Here is a 17,635-nt window from a genome sequence, read left to right on the forward strand (position 1 = left end):
TTTTGGATTATTTATTTGTAAATTTCTTTCATACAGTCTTTTAATTGTGTGCTTGTATTTTGCTGTTCTTGTGTTTTTCTTTTATATATGTGATTGTTTCCTTTGTGCTGTCTATGAAAAGCACTTTGTGCTCCTGGAAAAGTGCAATACAAATAAAATTATCTTTTTTGTTTGTTTGTTTGTTTCTGCAAGTGTGTATGTGAGCAGCCCATTTGTTTTTTTACAATTTCCTTTGAAGACTGAAATCAGGTGAAAACAATGGTTATGTGAACATTTCCTAGCCTATCAGGCACATTGGACTTTTTTATATGGGCTAAATACATTGGGCGTTTATGTCCTGTTGACAACAGGGAGAAAAAAAGCAACATACAACAAAGACCTAGACAGGCTGTGAAAAACATAAATCAATGATTCTATGAGTTTCACATACTTGTAGTTAATCTCTTTATTTAGTTTATTTTGTGGTTGGTTTTGTAATATTCACTGATTTGAATTTCCTGTTGTGTTTATGTTGTGATATTTTTGGGATAGTTTTATAACTTCACCTGTATCTTTTACAATTAAAAACAAAAAGCATGACTGTCATAGTATCTACAGAGGAGAACACCAGAAACCCACTGACATACACAGAGGAAGAGGGCGGGCTTTACTTAGTGTCACTGACAAAAAATAAAAATGTTGATCACAAATCCCTGAGCAGGACAATGAAGGAAACCTCTCTACAATGTCTGCTCTGTAAGTAGAATCTATAATAGTTGGACTTAGCATTCCTGATTTTTGTCTTACAAAATATTCTTTAATGTGTATATGCTTACCAGTTAGCTGGATCCCTAGTTGTTTGATATTTTGCCCAGGCCTCATCAGGGTCTCATTGGGGTTAGGTTTACTCCTTTTTCAAAATGCATTTTTCTGTGTGGTAGTAAATTAGAGATTATGAAGGGAATAGGCCGTGGGTCAAATAATGACCATTAGGAGGGGTACACTTCTACTGATAATGATGAATAGTGACCAAGTTATCATGATTTATTGCAGTATGGCTGAGTCATAAGCTAGGCTGATTTTTTTTAATTATTGTATAGATGGATAATAAACTATAGTAGTAGGAGCTAAATTGGGAGAGTTGAGCTCACTGGAGACAGTGCAATGCATGAGTCAGGAAATTTTAGAGGAGTGTTAAAAAGATCAATATTTATTGATATGAGAAGTGATCCTCTGCAATTCAGGACAGTTTAAGAGGGAGGTAAAGTTTTCCCCAAAAGTGCTGTTTATGTTGTTACAGTAACCCTTCAGCCAAGTGTGGAGATGGTCAATGCAGTGGAACTTGATGTTACTGAAACAGGGTCGGGGGTCATCTTCGTCGTCAGTTCTGGCATATTTGAAAAAATCACTTAACACACACACACACATGTACAGGAAAGCTCTTAATTAAAATTAATATTAACAATCAAAGGCAAGGTTAATATTTTTTTCAGGTCTATCTTGATACAACACACACATGTCATATACAATATACAGTAGATGTGAAGAGTTGTTGGTGTGTGTAATCAGTCCATACTGGCCTTCCTAACATGACTACACTGTAAGAGATGGAGGATAAAATCTACAGTTCTCCATCCTTTAACATCACTGTGGTCACAGTCATCAAAGATCTTTGAATGACTCAGTGATTAAGCCTCTTCAGTTCATTTTGTAACACAAAGAACAATTCTTTTCTACATATGTTTTATGAACACTGCACATCTCAGTTTTTCGGGTTGAACTGTCTTGTTGAGTGCAGAACCTAAAACTAACCTGAGTGTAATTTCTCTTTAGTTCTGAGCTCACTGCTGTGCTGCACAACAAACCAAGGTTAGGAAACTTCTTCTATCACAGTCTGAAACCTGCTAAATATTAGACTGAATACCTTCTGGTTTGAACAATGAGTGTTGTTTTTTACAGTCGTTTACTGTGTGCTTTACAACATAAACTGGCTGTTCTTCAACTAATGATCTGAGTCTTCACTCTCTGTCAGAAAAACAATCACAGAGGGTTTAGCCTTTGTGTTTTGGAGTTGTTTCATTGCAATACTCTTGGGATTTTATTAGTTTTGACAAAAATATAAAAGAATCACCAGTTTGTCGTTTCAGCCCTCACAGCTTCTCTGACTGTGAGTCCCAGCAGCTCTCAGATGTTTAAAGGAGAGTTTGTCTCTCTGAGCTGTGAGGAGGACGACAGCTCTGCTGGATGGATGCTGAGGAGGAACACAACCAGACAACAGATGTCTCAGTGTGGAGTTAAATGGGGAAGATCAGCTGGTTCCTCCTGTAACATCAGTCAAACACTCCCCCAGGACAGTGGAGTTTACTGGTGTGAGTCCAGAGAGGGAGCAACCAGTAACAGCATCAACATCACTGTCACTGGTAAGATCACTCAGCAGCTGGTTCAACTGTTTCAGGAAGGCAGCTGGTCCCAGTTTGTGCCTCACATATAATCATCAATTTTACATTTAATTGATGATTCATGATGGTTGATGATGGTTGTGTTCTGTTACTCATAGTTCATGAGTAACAGAACACTGTTTTCATCAACTGCACACAGCTCTGTACATCTGAGCAGGTTGTTTGACAACACTTACTGATTTGTCAAGGTATTTATTAAATTAATCTGGTGATAAAGTAAAACCAGAATATTCAACCAGACAAATATGCTGGAAATGATAGTTATTTACTTTACTTACAGTTTTCATCTTTTTCGGTGAAGGATTGAGTCACACCTTTTGAAACAAGTTAAAATTGTACCTTTTTTTCCTTTTTTTGTAGTGGCAAGATAGTAGCGACTTGCTAATTTGATTGAATTTTCAGCATGAAGCGGTACAGTGTACCTCAGCAGTTAGCAGTAGAGTCTACAATCTCAAAAAAATATGACCAGATTTCTGAATTTAAGAAAAGGAATACATAGATGCGACAATATTTAATATTATCACATTTCAGTATCATTTCAGTATCACGTTGGTCACAGGCACAACATAACAGATACAGTATGATGTTCTGTAAGCCTGGTTACAGTTAAATATATCCAAGGCAGCACATTCAATTAGACACATGGAAAACTGAATACTTCACGCATATATTATAATAGTAATCTTTTCATGTTCAATGCACAATATGTGGACAACATAAAGTGTAAATGATGAAATGCTGTAGTTTGTCTCTGTGTTGAGGTGGATCACTGATCCTGCAGAGTCCTGTCCTCCCTGTGATGGAGGGAGATGATGTCACTCTGCACTGTAAAACAAACACCTCCAACCTCACAGCTGATTTCTATAAAGATGGCTCCCTCATCAGGACTGAGCCTGCAGGTCACATGACCATTCACCATGTTTCCAAGTCTGATGAAGGCCTCTACAAGTGTCACATCAGCAGTCATGGAGAGTCTCCACCCAGCTGGATCACTGTCACAGGTGAGGAAATTAAAGACAATATACAGGATGTTGTATTATGTGTTTATGTGCAGGTAAAAAAAGCTACATATTATGTTTTCACATATTATTTGACCTAACCTAAAAATAAAGAAACAACAACATGGATGAAGTTTAACATCTAATAAACTTCACCATTCTCAGTAATCGTATCACTTTCTGAACATTTAAAAGAGGGAAAGTTTCCATTTTTTAAATTTATGTGCTTTTAATAATTATTTTTGTTTCCTTTTAGTGAAACCCACCACCACATCTCAACCTACATCCCCTTCTACCTCTAGTCCCTCCTCCAGCACTCCTCATCCCCCTGTGTTGTGGTCTGTTGCAGCTGTCTGTGTTCTGGTTTTGCTGGTTGTACTGGTTCTACTGGTGAGACGATGTGTTCGGAGGAAACCTAAAGGTCAGACACCGACTTCTGGATTTCACAATGAATATTTCACTTTTAGGATTAGTTTTTCAGAACAATTTATTCCATATTCCATGTTTTACATTCATGTACTACAGTTCATTATGACCTTATGCTATTTACATTTCTATTGATGTGCATGTTAATATTTCAAAACTTATTTTGTCATTTCAAAATATTTAGAAATTTAAACTATAATTCCAAATATTTTTTTAATTAAATGTCCATTAAGATTCTTATATTCTTATATATTATATTGTTGTTGATTTTGGTTCCTTGAAGATCCTGAATTAGAGGTTGGAGAAGATGACATCACCGATGACATCACATACAGTGACGTCAAAATATTGCGTCACCAGCCACAGCCAATCAGACGGAGTAAAGGTAATGCGTTGTACTTTCATCTTTCTGAGGACCAATTTGGGTTTTGTTAGTAAGCATTATGGAAAGTGAGAATATTACGTTAAAGTAAGAACATTTTGTGAAGTTGAGACACTTCCAGGAAGTGATGATGTTGAAATTTTGGGAGTGTGGAGAGTTTATCCAGCCTTCAAACCTTTAAAACCTGGTTTTAGTGTTTATATTCGAATAAAACTTGGGTTTGTGAGGATAGTTTTAAAAAGTGAGGACACTGCAAAATATCAGGGGGTAGAGAAGAGATTATGTCAATCCCTCTTTATGTCATTCATTATTAAATATAATATTGAAATAAAAAAAGGAATTTGGGTAGGATGTTCATTGCTGTTGAGTTTTAGTTGACATTTCATACTTTAATATTTTACAATCACATTTTTATTTCTTTTTTTACATTTTTACATTTTCATGCATTAGATCTTGTACATAAACATAAACCTTTTAACATTTATATGAACATTTGATAAGTTTTCATGATACATTTAAACAGAACATTTAATCTTTAATCTGTGAAGTGTCAGACTTCAGTGGTTTGGTCTGTTTTGGTCGATAACAACGTGTGATGTGCTTCATATGTTAGACGGTGTGTTTTGTACTTTGTGGTGAATCAGTTAACAGAAGCTAACAGCTCTGTGGTCGTCCAGTTTCCTGTTTCTGATGAAGACAGTTTGTCCTGCACATATTTCACAACAGAGCTGTTAAAACAAATTCAACATAGTTTATTAATGTCAGCTCTGTGCACAGACATTTTGGGGGGGGCAGGTGCTCAGGTGAAAAAAAATAACTGAATACATAAATTCACATCACACATCCACACACACATGCATGCACAGTGAGTGGAGGAACCAATCAGAGCAACTTTGATCAGTCTTACAATCAACAGAGAATCAATCAAACTGTCACACTGCATCTCATCAGAACAAATTCTGCAGTTTTATCAACCTGAACTGGAGGGATGATTAATAGAGCTCTGGTGGCATCTTAAAGATCGTAGAGGAGGAAACAAGGGATAGGGAGTAAGGAGGAGAGAGATATCGAAATATGATTGCATAGACCATTAACCATGTAATTCATATTTATTTGTTTCATATGCCTGACAAAGTAACCAACTCAACTACCAGAGTTCACTCATTTTCATTGATGACGCTATTTTCCATCAGACTAGCTCGCTCGTTGTTAAGCTTAATGATGGGCTGTTGCCTAAGTTATGTTGGCTGCTGTATTGAGATGTTTAATTTCACAGCAGTGACACACAGTGCTACTAAACACTAGCGTTACCTGGCTGTCACCAATGAAAGCAGGTCAGAGAGATGCAGATCATGCTGCTCTGCAGGATGCTTGATATGTGTGTGTTAACTGTTGTGGCTGTGACAAGTGGAAGAGGGAGATTCAAGATTCAAGATTCAAGATTCAATAATTTACTACCATCTCAGTGAAACCTTGATTGGAAATTGTCTTGTGTGCTTGGGGAAGACAAAACAATACAATACAGATACATATCAGCATAAACATATAAAACACTCTAACAGAGTAAATAAACACAAGTGTCTGGTGCTTTAAGAAATCTGCTGGGACACAGTTAAACTGAGTTCATGGACTGAACTGATGATGAGGAGTAATGGGCCTTCACTGCCTCAGGATATGTGCTGTTGTGGAAAAAAGAGGTTCTGCTCTTAATACTACAGAACCTTTTTCCTGAAGGGAGGGGGACAAAAAGTGCATTGGCTGGATGAGAGGGGTCTCTGATTATTTTCAGACCCATTCTTACCATGCGGGTATTGAAGCTTGGCAAATCTTGCAGAAAGTTTGCTGCTTTCACTACCTTAGTAAGCTGTTTCCTGTCATTGGCCGAGATGTTTCCACACCACACTGTGACAGAGAATGTGAGAAACCTCTCTCACACCTCTGTAAAAATCACACATCACTGCCCTTGATATTGTAAACTTCCTGAATTGTCACAGAAAAAACAATCATTGGTGGGCTTTCTGGACAATATGGCTTATTGACATTCCATTTAAGAGAGGAAGATATGATGGTCTCAAGGTATTTAACGTTTCTCAACAGCCTGATTATTGATCATAAGGGCTGAAGCTCATCTTTGTATTTGTGGAAGTCTACAACCATCTCCTTGGCTCTGGAGATGTTTAGGGTTACGTTGTTATGAGCACACCACTCAACTAGTTTGGAGACTTCCGCTGTCACAGTGGTGTCATCTGCAAATCTGAGGATTTTAACTGAGTCAGAGTGAAAAATACAATCGTTAGTTTATAATGAATACAGCAGAGTCGACAGAACACAACCCTTGGGGCATTGACTTTCATAACTTGTTGTTGACTTTAACTAATTGTGATCTGTTGGTCAAAAAGTCAAAGATCCAGTTACACATGGACCTGTTAACACCCATCTTTGGGAGTTTGTCATGCAGCCTTGCTGGAGTAATATTATCAAAGGCAGAACTAAAATCAATAAACAGGACAGGTGGGTAGGTAGTAATGGCCTCTAGGTGCTGCAGGATGGAGTGAATGCAAAGGGACACAGCGTCCTCTACAGAACTACTTTCACTGAAAGCAAATTGAAACGGGTCAAGCATCACACTGGACACATAGTTTCTCAAACACCTTCATAATAACAGGGGCAGAGGCTCTCGATTTAATTAGAAGTTCAATTCAGATGTCGAGAATTACAGCACATTTTTGAATTTATGCCATCGGCCAAATTTAAAAACTCTAGTCAGGTGCTTGAGCACTGCCTGAGATCTATCTGAGCACGTGCTTGATACATTTGCATATTTGCAAACATCGGTATACTCAGTTCTCTATTTATCTATTTTCATGTTTCACTCAAACATTATTATGTGATAAATAATTACATTAACTGAACTTACTTCTTACTTTTTGTTGACATAAACTTTGACCTTTGCAGCTTCATGTGACACCAACATTTTTATATTTCATGTATCTTCATATTTACACTAATAAACACTTAAAGTTAATAATCTTGTAATTTGTGAGACATGCTCACATGTTGATCTTGTGGTGAACAGCTTCTTTTAATAAAAGCTGTCAGCTCTGTTTAGTTTTCTGTTCTCCGAACTCACCAGTTGTGTTTGTCTCTTTCGCAGCAGCAGCAGTGGTGTTAACGAGAAAAAAACTGTCAAACTGTAAATTGTACTTCTGATATTTATGTCTTCAGCTACAAACTGATGTTTGCTGCTACAATTCATCAGTTTTTCATTATGTCCTGTTATAATACTATACAAAAAGTAGTATCATTATTGATTGTAGTGTCATAAATAATCTGAATACTATTAGTACTGTAGTTGTAGCAGTGGTTAGTAATGTATTTTGTATGTATTTTATCTTCCAGAGAGTGATCCAGCTGCAGTTTACTCAGCAGTGAAAACAGCAGAAGACGTCAGTTATGGACAAATCGTCATTAAATCAAACAGGACACGAGGTACAGCTGCTCTTCTGTCTTTATTTCTGATCTTTGAACAGAGTCAGGCTGTGTCCCCCTGCTTCCAAACAAACTAATGTGACCAAACTCTTCATAATGAAGGAACATGTCACCCAGTGCAGCGGTGTGACTCGCTGACATGTTTTTAATAGTTTCTGGACAACAACAGAGGAATAAGATATATCAGGCTGTGAGTTCATTGTTGGTTTGGATCCAAACATGAGATTTGTTGACAAGAAGAAAAATATAGAAAATCACCAGACACATCCTTTAATCCCACATTTTATTGTCCAATTAAATAGAGTGAAATATACAGTAAGTCTAGTGTTATTCTACATATTCAAATACAATTAACAGACTCAAACCAACAATGTTCTAGTCCGTCTTTCACCACTCTGTCTGTATCTCATTGGTTCCTACTGAAGACTTTAAAAACAGCTCACAAATACATAGTTTTGTGTTTAAAACACACGGTGTGAGTGTTTATGGTGATGAAGGAAGATGTCACCCAGTGCAGCGGTGTGACTCACTGACGTGTTTTTAATAGTTTTTGGACACAGGAGTTTAAAAATTACACAAAGACTAGAAATGGATCATTAAAAAGAAACTCTGCATGAGAGCAAGTTTGAGGTAGAATGTAAGCGAGGTGAAAGGAAGGATGTGTGATGATATCGTTCAAAGGAAGAGCTGGCGAAGTTCTCATTTTGAAGACGTTTATTAGATGATGGCCATCGGGTCCATTCCATGTACAAAGATGGTCTGGGCACCGTACCACTGTCGGTGCATAGCTTATATGGGGTTACACATCTGTATCTTATCACATGAATAACATGTTTTCCATGGGCACTAGGTCAGTTGGGAGCCCTCCAATCAAGTAATTGACAGCTGCCTCACAACATATTATGTGTCACAACATACCACATCTGGAACAGTTCCAAACTTGACCATGGATCCATTGTTTGTATTTCTAAGGTCCCCCCGAAGGGCCATACCATGTTACCTAAGGGGACATGCAGACTCTGGAATGTTTATGTCACATGTCCAACACCCAAAATCAGTAAAATACATAGGGTCAGATAAAAATCATACTAACACGAGGAGACAGACTCCTCTGTGTCTTCTGCATTTAAAGCTGATATTTTTGCAGTTTTTTTTAACACTGCATATAAAACCACAGCAGCAACTTCTTCATTTCGTTTCCAGTGAAGTGTATTCTGAAGCTGGTGAGGTTTCTCTCTATAGTCTATAGTCTGTTTTGTACCTTGTGGTGAAACACATCTGTGTTTTAATAGCAGCGAGCAGCTCTGTGGTCGTCCAGTTTCCTGTTTTCAGATAAAAACTTTCCAGTTACACTTGGTCACTTGTATTTCAAAGAAGTGCTGTTAGGAAGAAACAAAACTAAACCATCTGTTGATGGTATGATGAAATGTTGATATAATGCTACCTGAAAAATATTCATTTCTATTAAAAACTCTGACTTATTTTACATGTGTAACAGTAGTACTAGTGGTGGTAACACACACAGTAAATAAAGTATATTAACAGTACTGGTTAATATGTATGTATTTTATCTTCCAGAGAGAGATCCAGCTGCTGTTTACTCAGCAGTGAAAACAACAGAAGACGTCAGTTATGGACAAATAGTCGTCAAATCAAACAAGAGGAAAGGTACAGCTGCTCTTCTGTCTTTATTTCTGAACTTTGAACTGAGTCAGGCTAACTGTTCCCCCTGCTTACAGTCTTAATGCTATGCTAAGCTAACCACATCCTGACTATAATACTTAGTACGTCCAAACCAGTTATAGTTTTACAGAGACACTCGTCTTACCACAAAGCCTCAAGTTACAGCTCCATTACCAGATGCTGTTGAAATGAAATGTTGACATATTTTTTGTGAATTACTTTTTGTGAATTATTATCATTTTAAAGGTCGTATTCTTGAAACTGTTATGATTTCCAGACAATTAATTACATCACACATGACACGTCAACTACAGTGGAAGCAGAAGTTACACTGCTGTATGAATAATGTATGAATTTATATTGTATTTTCAGTCACTTGAGGATTTTGAAAGGAAACTGTTCTGGTTTTCTGAATTATGTTCATGTTGGACAATTCAACTCTCACTAATACAGCCAACACCCACATCTACAGTCAACACAGGAAGTAGTGTTTACGTAGAGAGGCAGAGTGGTGGTCATGTTGGTGGGTTGATGTGTGATTTGATCAGGGTGTGAATTCATCAAGATTCTCAGAATTGTTTCCTGGAACTGAGCTGAAAATGATCCTCGGACTAGAAATACCCAAAGTTGGACAGATAGTCATTTATGAAGCTTCAACACTGACTTTGAGACATGTGACATCCCTGTTTTAAGACACTCAGAGCTGCAGAGGACAAATTATGATGATGTGTTTAATTTTCCCTTTTTGTTATATAAATATAAATAATATAAAACTATACTGGAATTCAAAATGCAGAAAATAGCACCACATTTTTAAAAAAGCTTAGGTTTTATATGTAAAAGCAAATAACAAAGATATCTTATTAATGTTATATGTGCAAAAAAAATTAAGCCAAAATTAATTAAATCTCATAATTTTTTTACAAATATGCCAATAAGCTAGTAGACTACAGTGGTGGAAATCAACAAAGTACATTTACTTAAGTACTATACTTAAGAACAATTTCGAAGTACTTATACTTTACTTGAGTATTTCCATGTGATGCTACTTTCTACATTTCAGAGGGAAATATTGTACTTTCTACTCCACTACATTTATTTGACAGCTTTAGTTACTTTTCAGATGAAGATTTGACACAATGGATAATATAACAAGCTTTTAAAATACAACACATTGTTAAAGATGAAACCAGTGGTTTCCAACCTTTTTGGCTTTTATGTAAATTAAAATAGTAAGTAATTTAACTCTACAGCATCTTGCAGATGCAGCGATGATGTTAAAACTGACTGTGACGCATAAAGAACACGTGATCTTCGTTTATTGATTATATTATATTTTACCTGTTGAGATCTCCGTTGTTGTACAGCAGTCATCCAGCAGGGGGACATGATGGTGTTTAAGTTTTAGTCCCTCGTCATGCACATTATCTTTATGAGGCACATCAATGATGAAGTTTGATTTATTAGAGCTGAAGTAGTTGGTTCTGACAGAAACATCACTATCACAAAGCTGCATTTTCCTCAATGTAAAAAAAATGTGACATTGTGGGGACATCAGGGTTTATGGGGACCGCAGGTGTTCTCTGCATCCTGCAGACTAACAAATGAAATGAGGATCATCTAAAGGATCTTTTAATGATTTTATTGTCATCAAACATTCAAACATCTCTGCTGCTGCTAAATATCAGCTCAGACAGGAGTGATTTCCTGAGTTACTCCTTCTCCTGAAACTAGGACTGAAAATGTGTCAGTTTCTATCCAGTGAGGAGAGATTTCCTGCTCTGAGAAGCTTCATGAATTCAGGCCCAGAGTTCACATCTCATCACAGACCTGCAGTGAAACTTTGTCTTTACATGAACTGTCACTAAGATCTTCCCCTGACCTCAACCAACTGTAGTTACCACCAGTAGATGTTGTACAAGAGTTGTTTTTTCTACAACTGTGTCTCATATTGTTTTATCTGTGTGTGTTCAGCATGTCCACCAGAGCCAGAGGTTGTCTACTCTTCACTGAGGTAGACCTCCACACCTTCACACCAGTCCAACCACTGACGTCCAGCTGGCCTGTTACTGGTCTCCAGAGCCCATCAGGCAGTAGTACATTCATTTTTTAAACATATTTTATATATTTCATCTTGTTCTCTCTAAATTAGACTCATGCAGCAACAGAAAGACAAACAATAGATTCATTTTCAGATGTGTTTTTAGTGAATAAACAGTGAAATGTAAAAACTAAAATGAATACATTTGTTGAAATATATTAGGTCTATCTAATATAATAATGATATATTAACTTTAACACAGCCACATGTTCAATGAGATGTTTCTGATCTAATGATGACAGTTGTTTTGTGTTTAATGTCCTCGTTAACTTTACTGTTATTTATATATATAATATATAATATATATATTTGGAGCGTGCTGTTGTTGCTGCAGCATTAACTTGTTTGCAGGATCAATAAACTTTGGTCTTGTTTGTTGTTTTCTTCGTGTGGTTCTGTGGGTTTCACAAAGCTGTCAGATGGAAAATTTGACTTGTTCTGGTTTTATTGTGGGTAACACACATACCTCAGACTATCTGTGTGTTTGTAGCTCTGCAGCACCGATAACAAACGTACAAAAACTGCAACCGCAGTCTATAAACAGTAGGAACATCATTCAGTGGCTGTAAATTCTGCACACACACAGCTGCAACACAGAGTGTGTGAAATGTTTTGATTCATTACTCAGTGAAGCATGAAGAAAAATGACTCTATAAAATGTCTCCTGGTTTATTTCAGAAGCTGTTTAATTATCATGTAATTCATCTTTTTCTACTTTAAACAGTCACAGTTATTAATATCAGCAACACACATGAAAAAAACATCCTGTACCTGCAGCCTTTCATTTGTTAATAGATTTTTTATAATAGATATTTGATAGATTTTATTTCAAGCATGAATATCTGATTGTATTCTTTCAGTAATTCATTTGAACTGTTTATTGGTGTCATTTTCATTCAGTCAGAGGATCTATAATCGATCATGTTGCAGCAGCAGATATAATCAATGAGTGTGTTTACATGCACATTAGTCTTGAATCTTCTCCTGGTTTTGATTATATTCAGGATGTGGCATTTATATGAGAAACCAGCTCTCGTATTTATCAAACTGCTTAAAGTAAAATTTTGGGCTTCAGTGAAAGATAAAAGTAAAAATTCTTCACTTTTACTCACAAAAGCCCTTCAGTGGTTTATCTACTACTTCCAAAACCAATCAGCCTCTGTTAGAAGTGATAATGTGTCTTGAGTTCCACAAGGCTCCATATTAGGACCTATTTTGTTTTCCCTGTATATGCTTCCTTTGGGGTCTATTTCCAGAAAATATAATATCTCCAACCATTATGACACCCAGCTGTACCTCCTGCTGAGACCTTGTGATCCGTGCAGTGTTGACTCCCTCCTAAATTGCATTGAGGATGTGAAATCCTGGATGGCAAAAAGCTTCCTTCAGCTAAACCAGAATAAAACTGAGGTCCTAATCTTCGGCCCTGCAGACAACTGCACAACCACATTCAATGCCCTTGAGCCTCTGTCATTGAATGTAAAGTCCCACACAAGAAATCTTGGTGTTATCTTTGATTCTGGTTTAAAATTTGATAAACAAATCAACTCAGTTGTCAGCAGTTGGCTTCTTCCATCTTAGATCACTTGCAAAGTTAAAATCGTTCGTGTCCGTTAAAGATTTGGAGACCATAGTTCACGTTTTTATTTCCTCTCAACTTGACTACTGCAAATCTCTCTATATAGGAATCAGTCAGTCAGCCCGTTCTCACCTGCAGCTGGTTCAACATGCAGCAGCGAGACTCCTCACTGGTACCAAGAACAGAGACCATATCTCCCCCTACTGGCCTGTCTTCACTCATTACTAGTGAGTTGGTTTTAAGATTCCTTTATTTGTTTTTAAAGCACTGCATGGACCACCAGGTTACATCTCTGAACTGCTCATCCCCTATCCCCTGACCAATCACTGCTCTCCATTTCAAGTGCTGCACCCAGTTAAAAACTAAAGGTGATCTATCGTTCTCAGTTGTTGGCCCTAAACTGTGGAATAGTTTACCACTAACGATTAGATCTTCTCCCTCCACTGATATCTTTAAAAGACCCATCTCTCCTCTTTAACTTCTTAATTTAGTTTGTATTTTATGTTGTTTGTGCAATTCTGTTTGTGTTGATTTTCTATCTCATTTATATCTGTGTTGCTATTTTGATCTAGTGATTTTGTTTGACTGTAATCATCAATCAAACAATCACATAATTTTAATCTCTCTGTAAAGCACTTTGGTCAACATCTGTTGTTTTAAATGTGCTCTATAAATAAATAAATAATATGAATAAATTTACTTGATTTGACAAACTTAGGAATAAAAACTATTTATCAAACTAGTTTTGAGTGTAAAATGCTGTTAAATGTCAGAAAGCTGCAGCGGTTTGTTCAGTTTGATAAATATGAGCTCAGGTTTGTTGTTTTATGTGATAAAGTAAGTTGCTTTGAACAAAAGCGTCTTCAAAATGAATATGATGTAATAAATGTAGGTCAGGCAGCAGGCTGATATTAATGATCTCCATACATGTATTTTATATTTACAGAATATAATGCAACAAATACTAACTAGAAAACAAGCATCTCTTGAACAGAAACGTATGAAAAGCTGTGAAAGTGCATTAAAAGAAGGAAATAAAGGAGGAAAGATGGGAAAGTAATCAGCAGCTTCCTCTTACTGTCTGAAGGGCTTTTAGTTTGAAGTCAAACCAACTCAAGATGAAAAGATGATGAGGTCTTCAGTCAGGACTGTGGCCTGTTTCCACAGCTGTAATCAATAATATTGGTTATTAATTGCTTCTTTCAGTTTAGATATGACAGGGCCTGATCATTAACTGAACTGAGTCATTAAACAGAGAGAAAGAGAAGAAGATACACTATGTCCCAAAGTGAACCAAAAAAGGAGCAAAATAATAATAATAATATCTTATAATAATCAGTTATATGTTTACTTATTTGTTGTGTAGTGACATTATTTACAAATTAGGAACTCAAATTAGAATCTGCTGCCACCTACTGGCAACAAGTAGGATCACATCAGAGCTGCTGGGTTATAAATGACTCTCAGCTGATGTCAATAAATTATTTAAAAATCTTCATTAAAAACATATCAAATAAACAAATTGCTTATAATTAATAATCATAAATTGTTTCAAACAATTCAGATATTATCTACTGCAGCTGAGCTTGAAGATTCTTGATCAATATTATATTATAATAAATAGATTCAGTAGAAACACAGCCTTTGAAAAAGTTCTTCATATGCTGATGATAAAATGATATTTAAAAAAAAAAAACACCTGCAACAACCAGAAAATAGAAACACATCAGACAGACAACAGATGAAACTGGTTCAGATTCCACATCTGGATTAAAGTAGAACCAGGTGTTTATTGTGTGCAGCAGTGAGATAAATGAAGAGATACGAACACATAAAAACATGACAGATCATTTTGTTTGCTCTTTTCTTTCTGTGTGAGCAGCCTTTTGTTTCCTTTCAGCTGATATTGATGCCAAAACAAACTGTAACCGGCAGAGATCGAAGAGTTAATGAGTGATGAGAAGTCTGAAATGAACCTTGATGGGAATATCCAGAAACATGCAGGTGGTTTCTTCCTGGTGTTTTTGTGGAGTTTCTCCTGCAGACTTTCTGTTTCTCTTTTAGTTCAATTCACAATCAGGACGTCATTTAAAACCTAAGACTTATTGGTTTTAAAATACTGAACAGAAAAAGAGGTACTTGTACTTTACTTGAGTATTTCCATGTGATGCTACTTTCTACATCTCAGAGGGAAATATTGTACTTTCTACTCCACTACATTTATTTGACAGCTTTAGTTACTTTTCAGATGAAGATTTGACACAATGGATAATATAACAAGCTTTTAAAATACAACACATTGTTAAAGATGAAACCAGTGGTTTCCAACCTTTTTGTCTTTTGACGTCTTACAAAAAGCAGTGTGTAGTCGGGGTCACATTTCACATGTCTATGAGTTGTTAACAGCTCCACCAAATAGTGATTTTTCCCTCTAAACTTCTCACATGCTTTCATTTCAATAAATGTTCAAATGATCCAATATTTCAGCAAAAATCAAAGATTAGAGAAAAAGTCCAAAAACTGAAAACAGATTTGTGTATCAGAACTTTGTTTTTTCTTCTTTCCTCTCCCATTAATCATCTCACCACCCCTCAGATTTATCTGCTGACCCTTTGGAGGGGCCCGACCCCTAGGTTGGGAACCACTGGACTAAACTAGCTAACTGTATATAAAGTAGTGTAAACTAGCTCCACCTCCAGCAGCTACAACAGTAACATGCTGCTCTAACACTGATGCTTCACTATTAATAATCTAATGATGTCATATATAATAATATATCAGTCAGAGGGACCAAACCACTACTTTTACTGCAATACTTTAACTACATCAAGCTCATAATACTTATGTACTTTTACTGCAATACTTTAACTACATCAAGCTCATAATACTTATGTACTTTTACTGCAATACTTTAACTACATCAAGCTCATAATACTTATGTACTTTTACTGCAATACTTTAACTACATCGAGCTCATAATACTTAATGTACTTTTACTGTAGTGTATTTTTCATGCAGGACTTAAACTTGTAATGGAGTAATTTTACACTGTTGTATTGGTACTTTTACTGCAGTAAAGGGTCTGAGTACTTCTTCCATCACTGTCTGGGTCTCCTGTGATGATTTGATGTGAACAGCTGATGCTGAAGCTCCTCTGTTGGTACTGAGGAGGTGATGTGCTGCCACCTGCTGGCTGCTACTAATGAGACCTGAAATGTTTGATTTTCTCTGGTCTGTTTGATTTATTTATTTTAATCTACTAATTTAATTGTATCTCCTCTTTTTTCCATATTGTGTCCAGTTCAGTCTCTTTGTTGTTGTGTTTATTATGCAGCAGATGAAAACGACAGACAAACTGTCCAAGTTGAGATTTGAGACGTCTCCATCTGTGATGCTCCTCAGCTTTAAAAAAAAGCTCCTGAAACCTTTCAAAGCTGCTTTTAACTAATTCCCAACTCTGAGTCTGATACCTTTAAATGAGACTTTGTCTTTTTGTCTTTTATTTTCCTTCACTGAATTTGTTTTCTAATTTTAACACTGTGTTGTCTTGCTGTTCTGTTGTTGTTGTTATTGTTGTTGTGTAACTTCTTTTTCCACATACTTTTATTTGTGCAAAGTGCTTTCAAAAGCACTGTATAAATAAAATCTAATAGTGTGATTATTAATTGAAAATAGCCATATTGTATTTCAAATCTTTCTGCAGAACAAAAAGATGAAATATCCCGTAAACATTATGCTTCTTACTCTCCAACTTCCAGTGATGAAAAAATGTTTATTTATGACAGTATTTATAAATATATGCTGCTTCATACGGAGTGTGAAGCAGCGTGGGATCATGGGAGTTGTTGTTTTCATTGTTGAACAACCAGCATCTTCAGGGTAGGATTAGTCCAGTGTTCATCGTTCATGAGGTTTTTACCAGGAGCTGAATTATCCACAGAGGTCTCCTCCTCTCCAAAACAATCAGACTAAACGAGATACCGAAATATAAGACGTGGATCATAAGTGTTATTTGCATGAAATTAAATTAAATGAGCTCACACTATGTTGTATCAGGAAGCAAAAGTAAAAGATTAAAACACCAAAATAAACTTCAGAGAAAACTGTCCTGGATAAACCGCCTTACAGGTTTAGGATTTGACCACCAGTTTTAAATGCCTTGTGCTTCACTTTAGTGGTGGCCAAAAAAAAATACAATACCCATGAGCCTTTGCTGCCATTGCTACAGAGAACACAGCCTGGCGTGAATCAGACCAGTAATGAACTCTAAATGCTTTGTTGTCACAGTTGTGAATAAAATCTGAAAATTAAGAGTTAGTGAGGAGTTTTCTTTGTCGTCTCAGGATATCGAAAAAAGTATTGTTTGTAAATCAGTTTGTAAAAAAGGTATCGAGAGATTTATATCATAATATCCAGCACTAGTTGGAACATGTAAGTTCAGTAAAACTGAATCCCTTTTTGAAACATTTAAAACCATTTTATTATGTTTGGATTTGGACACAGAAAAACAAATAAAACCTAAATTTCTTCTTTTTGGTT

At 36.2% G+C, this 17,635-nt stretch overlaps 2 protein-coding genes across 2 annotated transcripts in view; one reads left to right on the top strand and one right to left on the bottom strand.

The window, feature by feature from the left end:
- The window catches only part of LOC122974207 (Fc receptor-like protein 5), a 310,470-nt gene that overhangs the window by 109,652 nt on the left and 183,183 nt on the right, over window positions 1–17,635 (bottom strand). The gene's annotated exons all lie outside the window — the stretch shown is intronic.
- LOC122974179 (Fc receptor-like protein 5) lies at window positions 1,530–12,170 on the top strand. Its single transcript, XM_044342142.1, has 8 exons — window positions 1,530–1,848; window positions 2,127–2,399; window positions 3,200–3,439; window positions 3,693–3,857; window positions 4,146–4,247; window positions 7,644–7,733; window positions 9,312–9,401; window positions 11,391–12,170. Exons 2-8 carry the CDS (start codon window positions 2,168–2,170, stop codon window positions 11,432–11,434), a joined length of 963 nt encoding a protein of 320 aa, XP_044198077.1. The 5' UTR covers window positions 1,530–1,848; window positions 2,127–2,167; the 3' UTR covers window positions 11,435–12,170.

This window comes from Thunnus albacares, chromosome 22 (genome assembly GCF_914725855.1).
Source record: "Thunnus albacares chromosome 22, fThuAlb1.1, whole genome shotgun sequence".
NCBI classification, from domain to species: Eukaryota; Metazoa; Chordata; class Actinopteri; order Scombriformes; family Scombridae; genus Thunnus; species Thunnus albacares.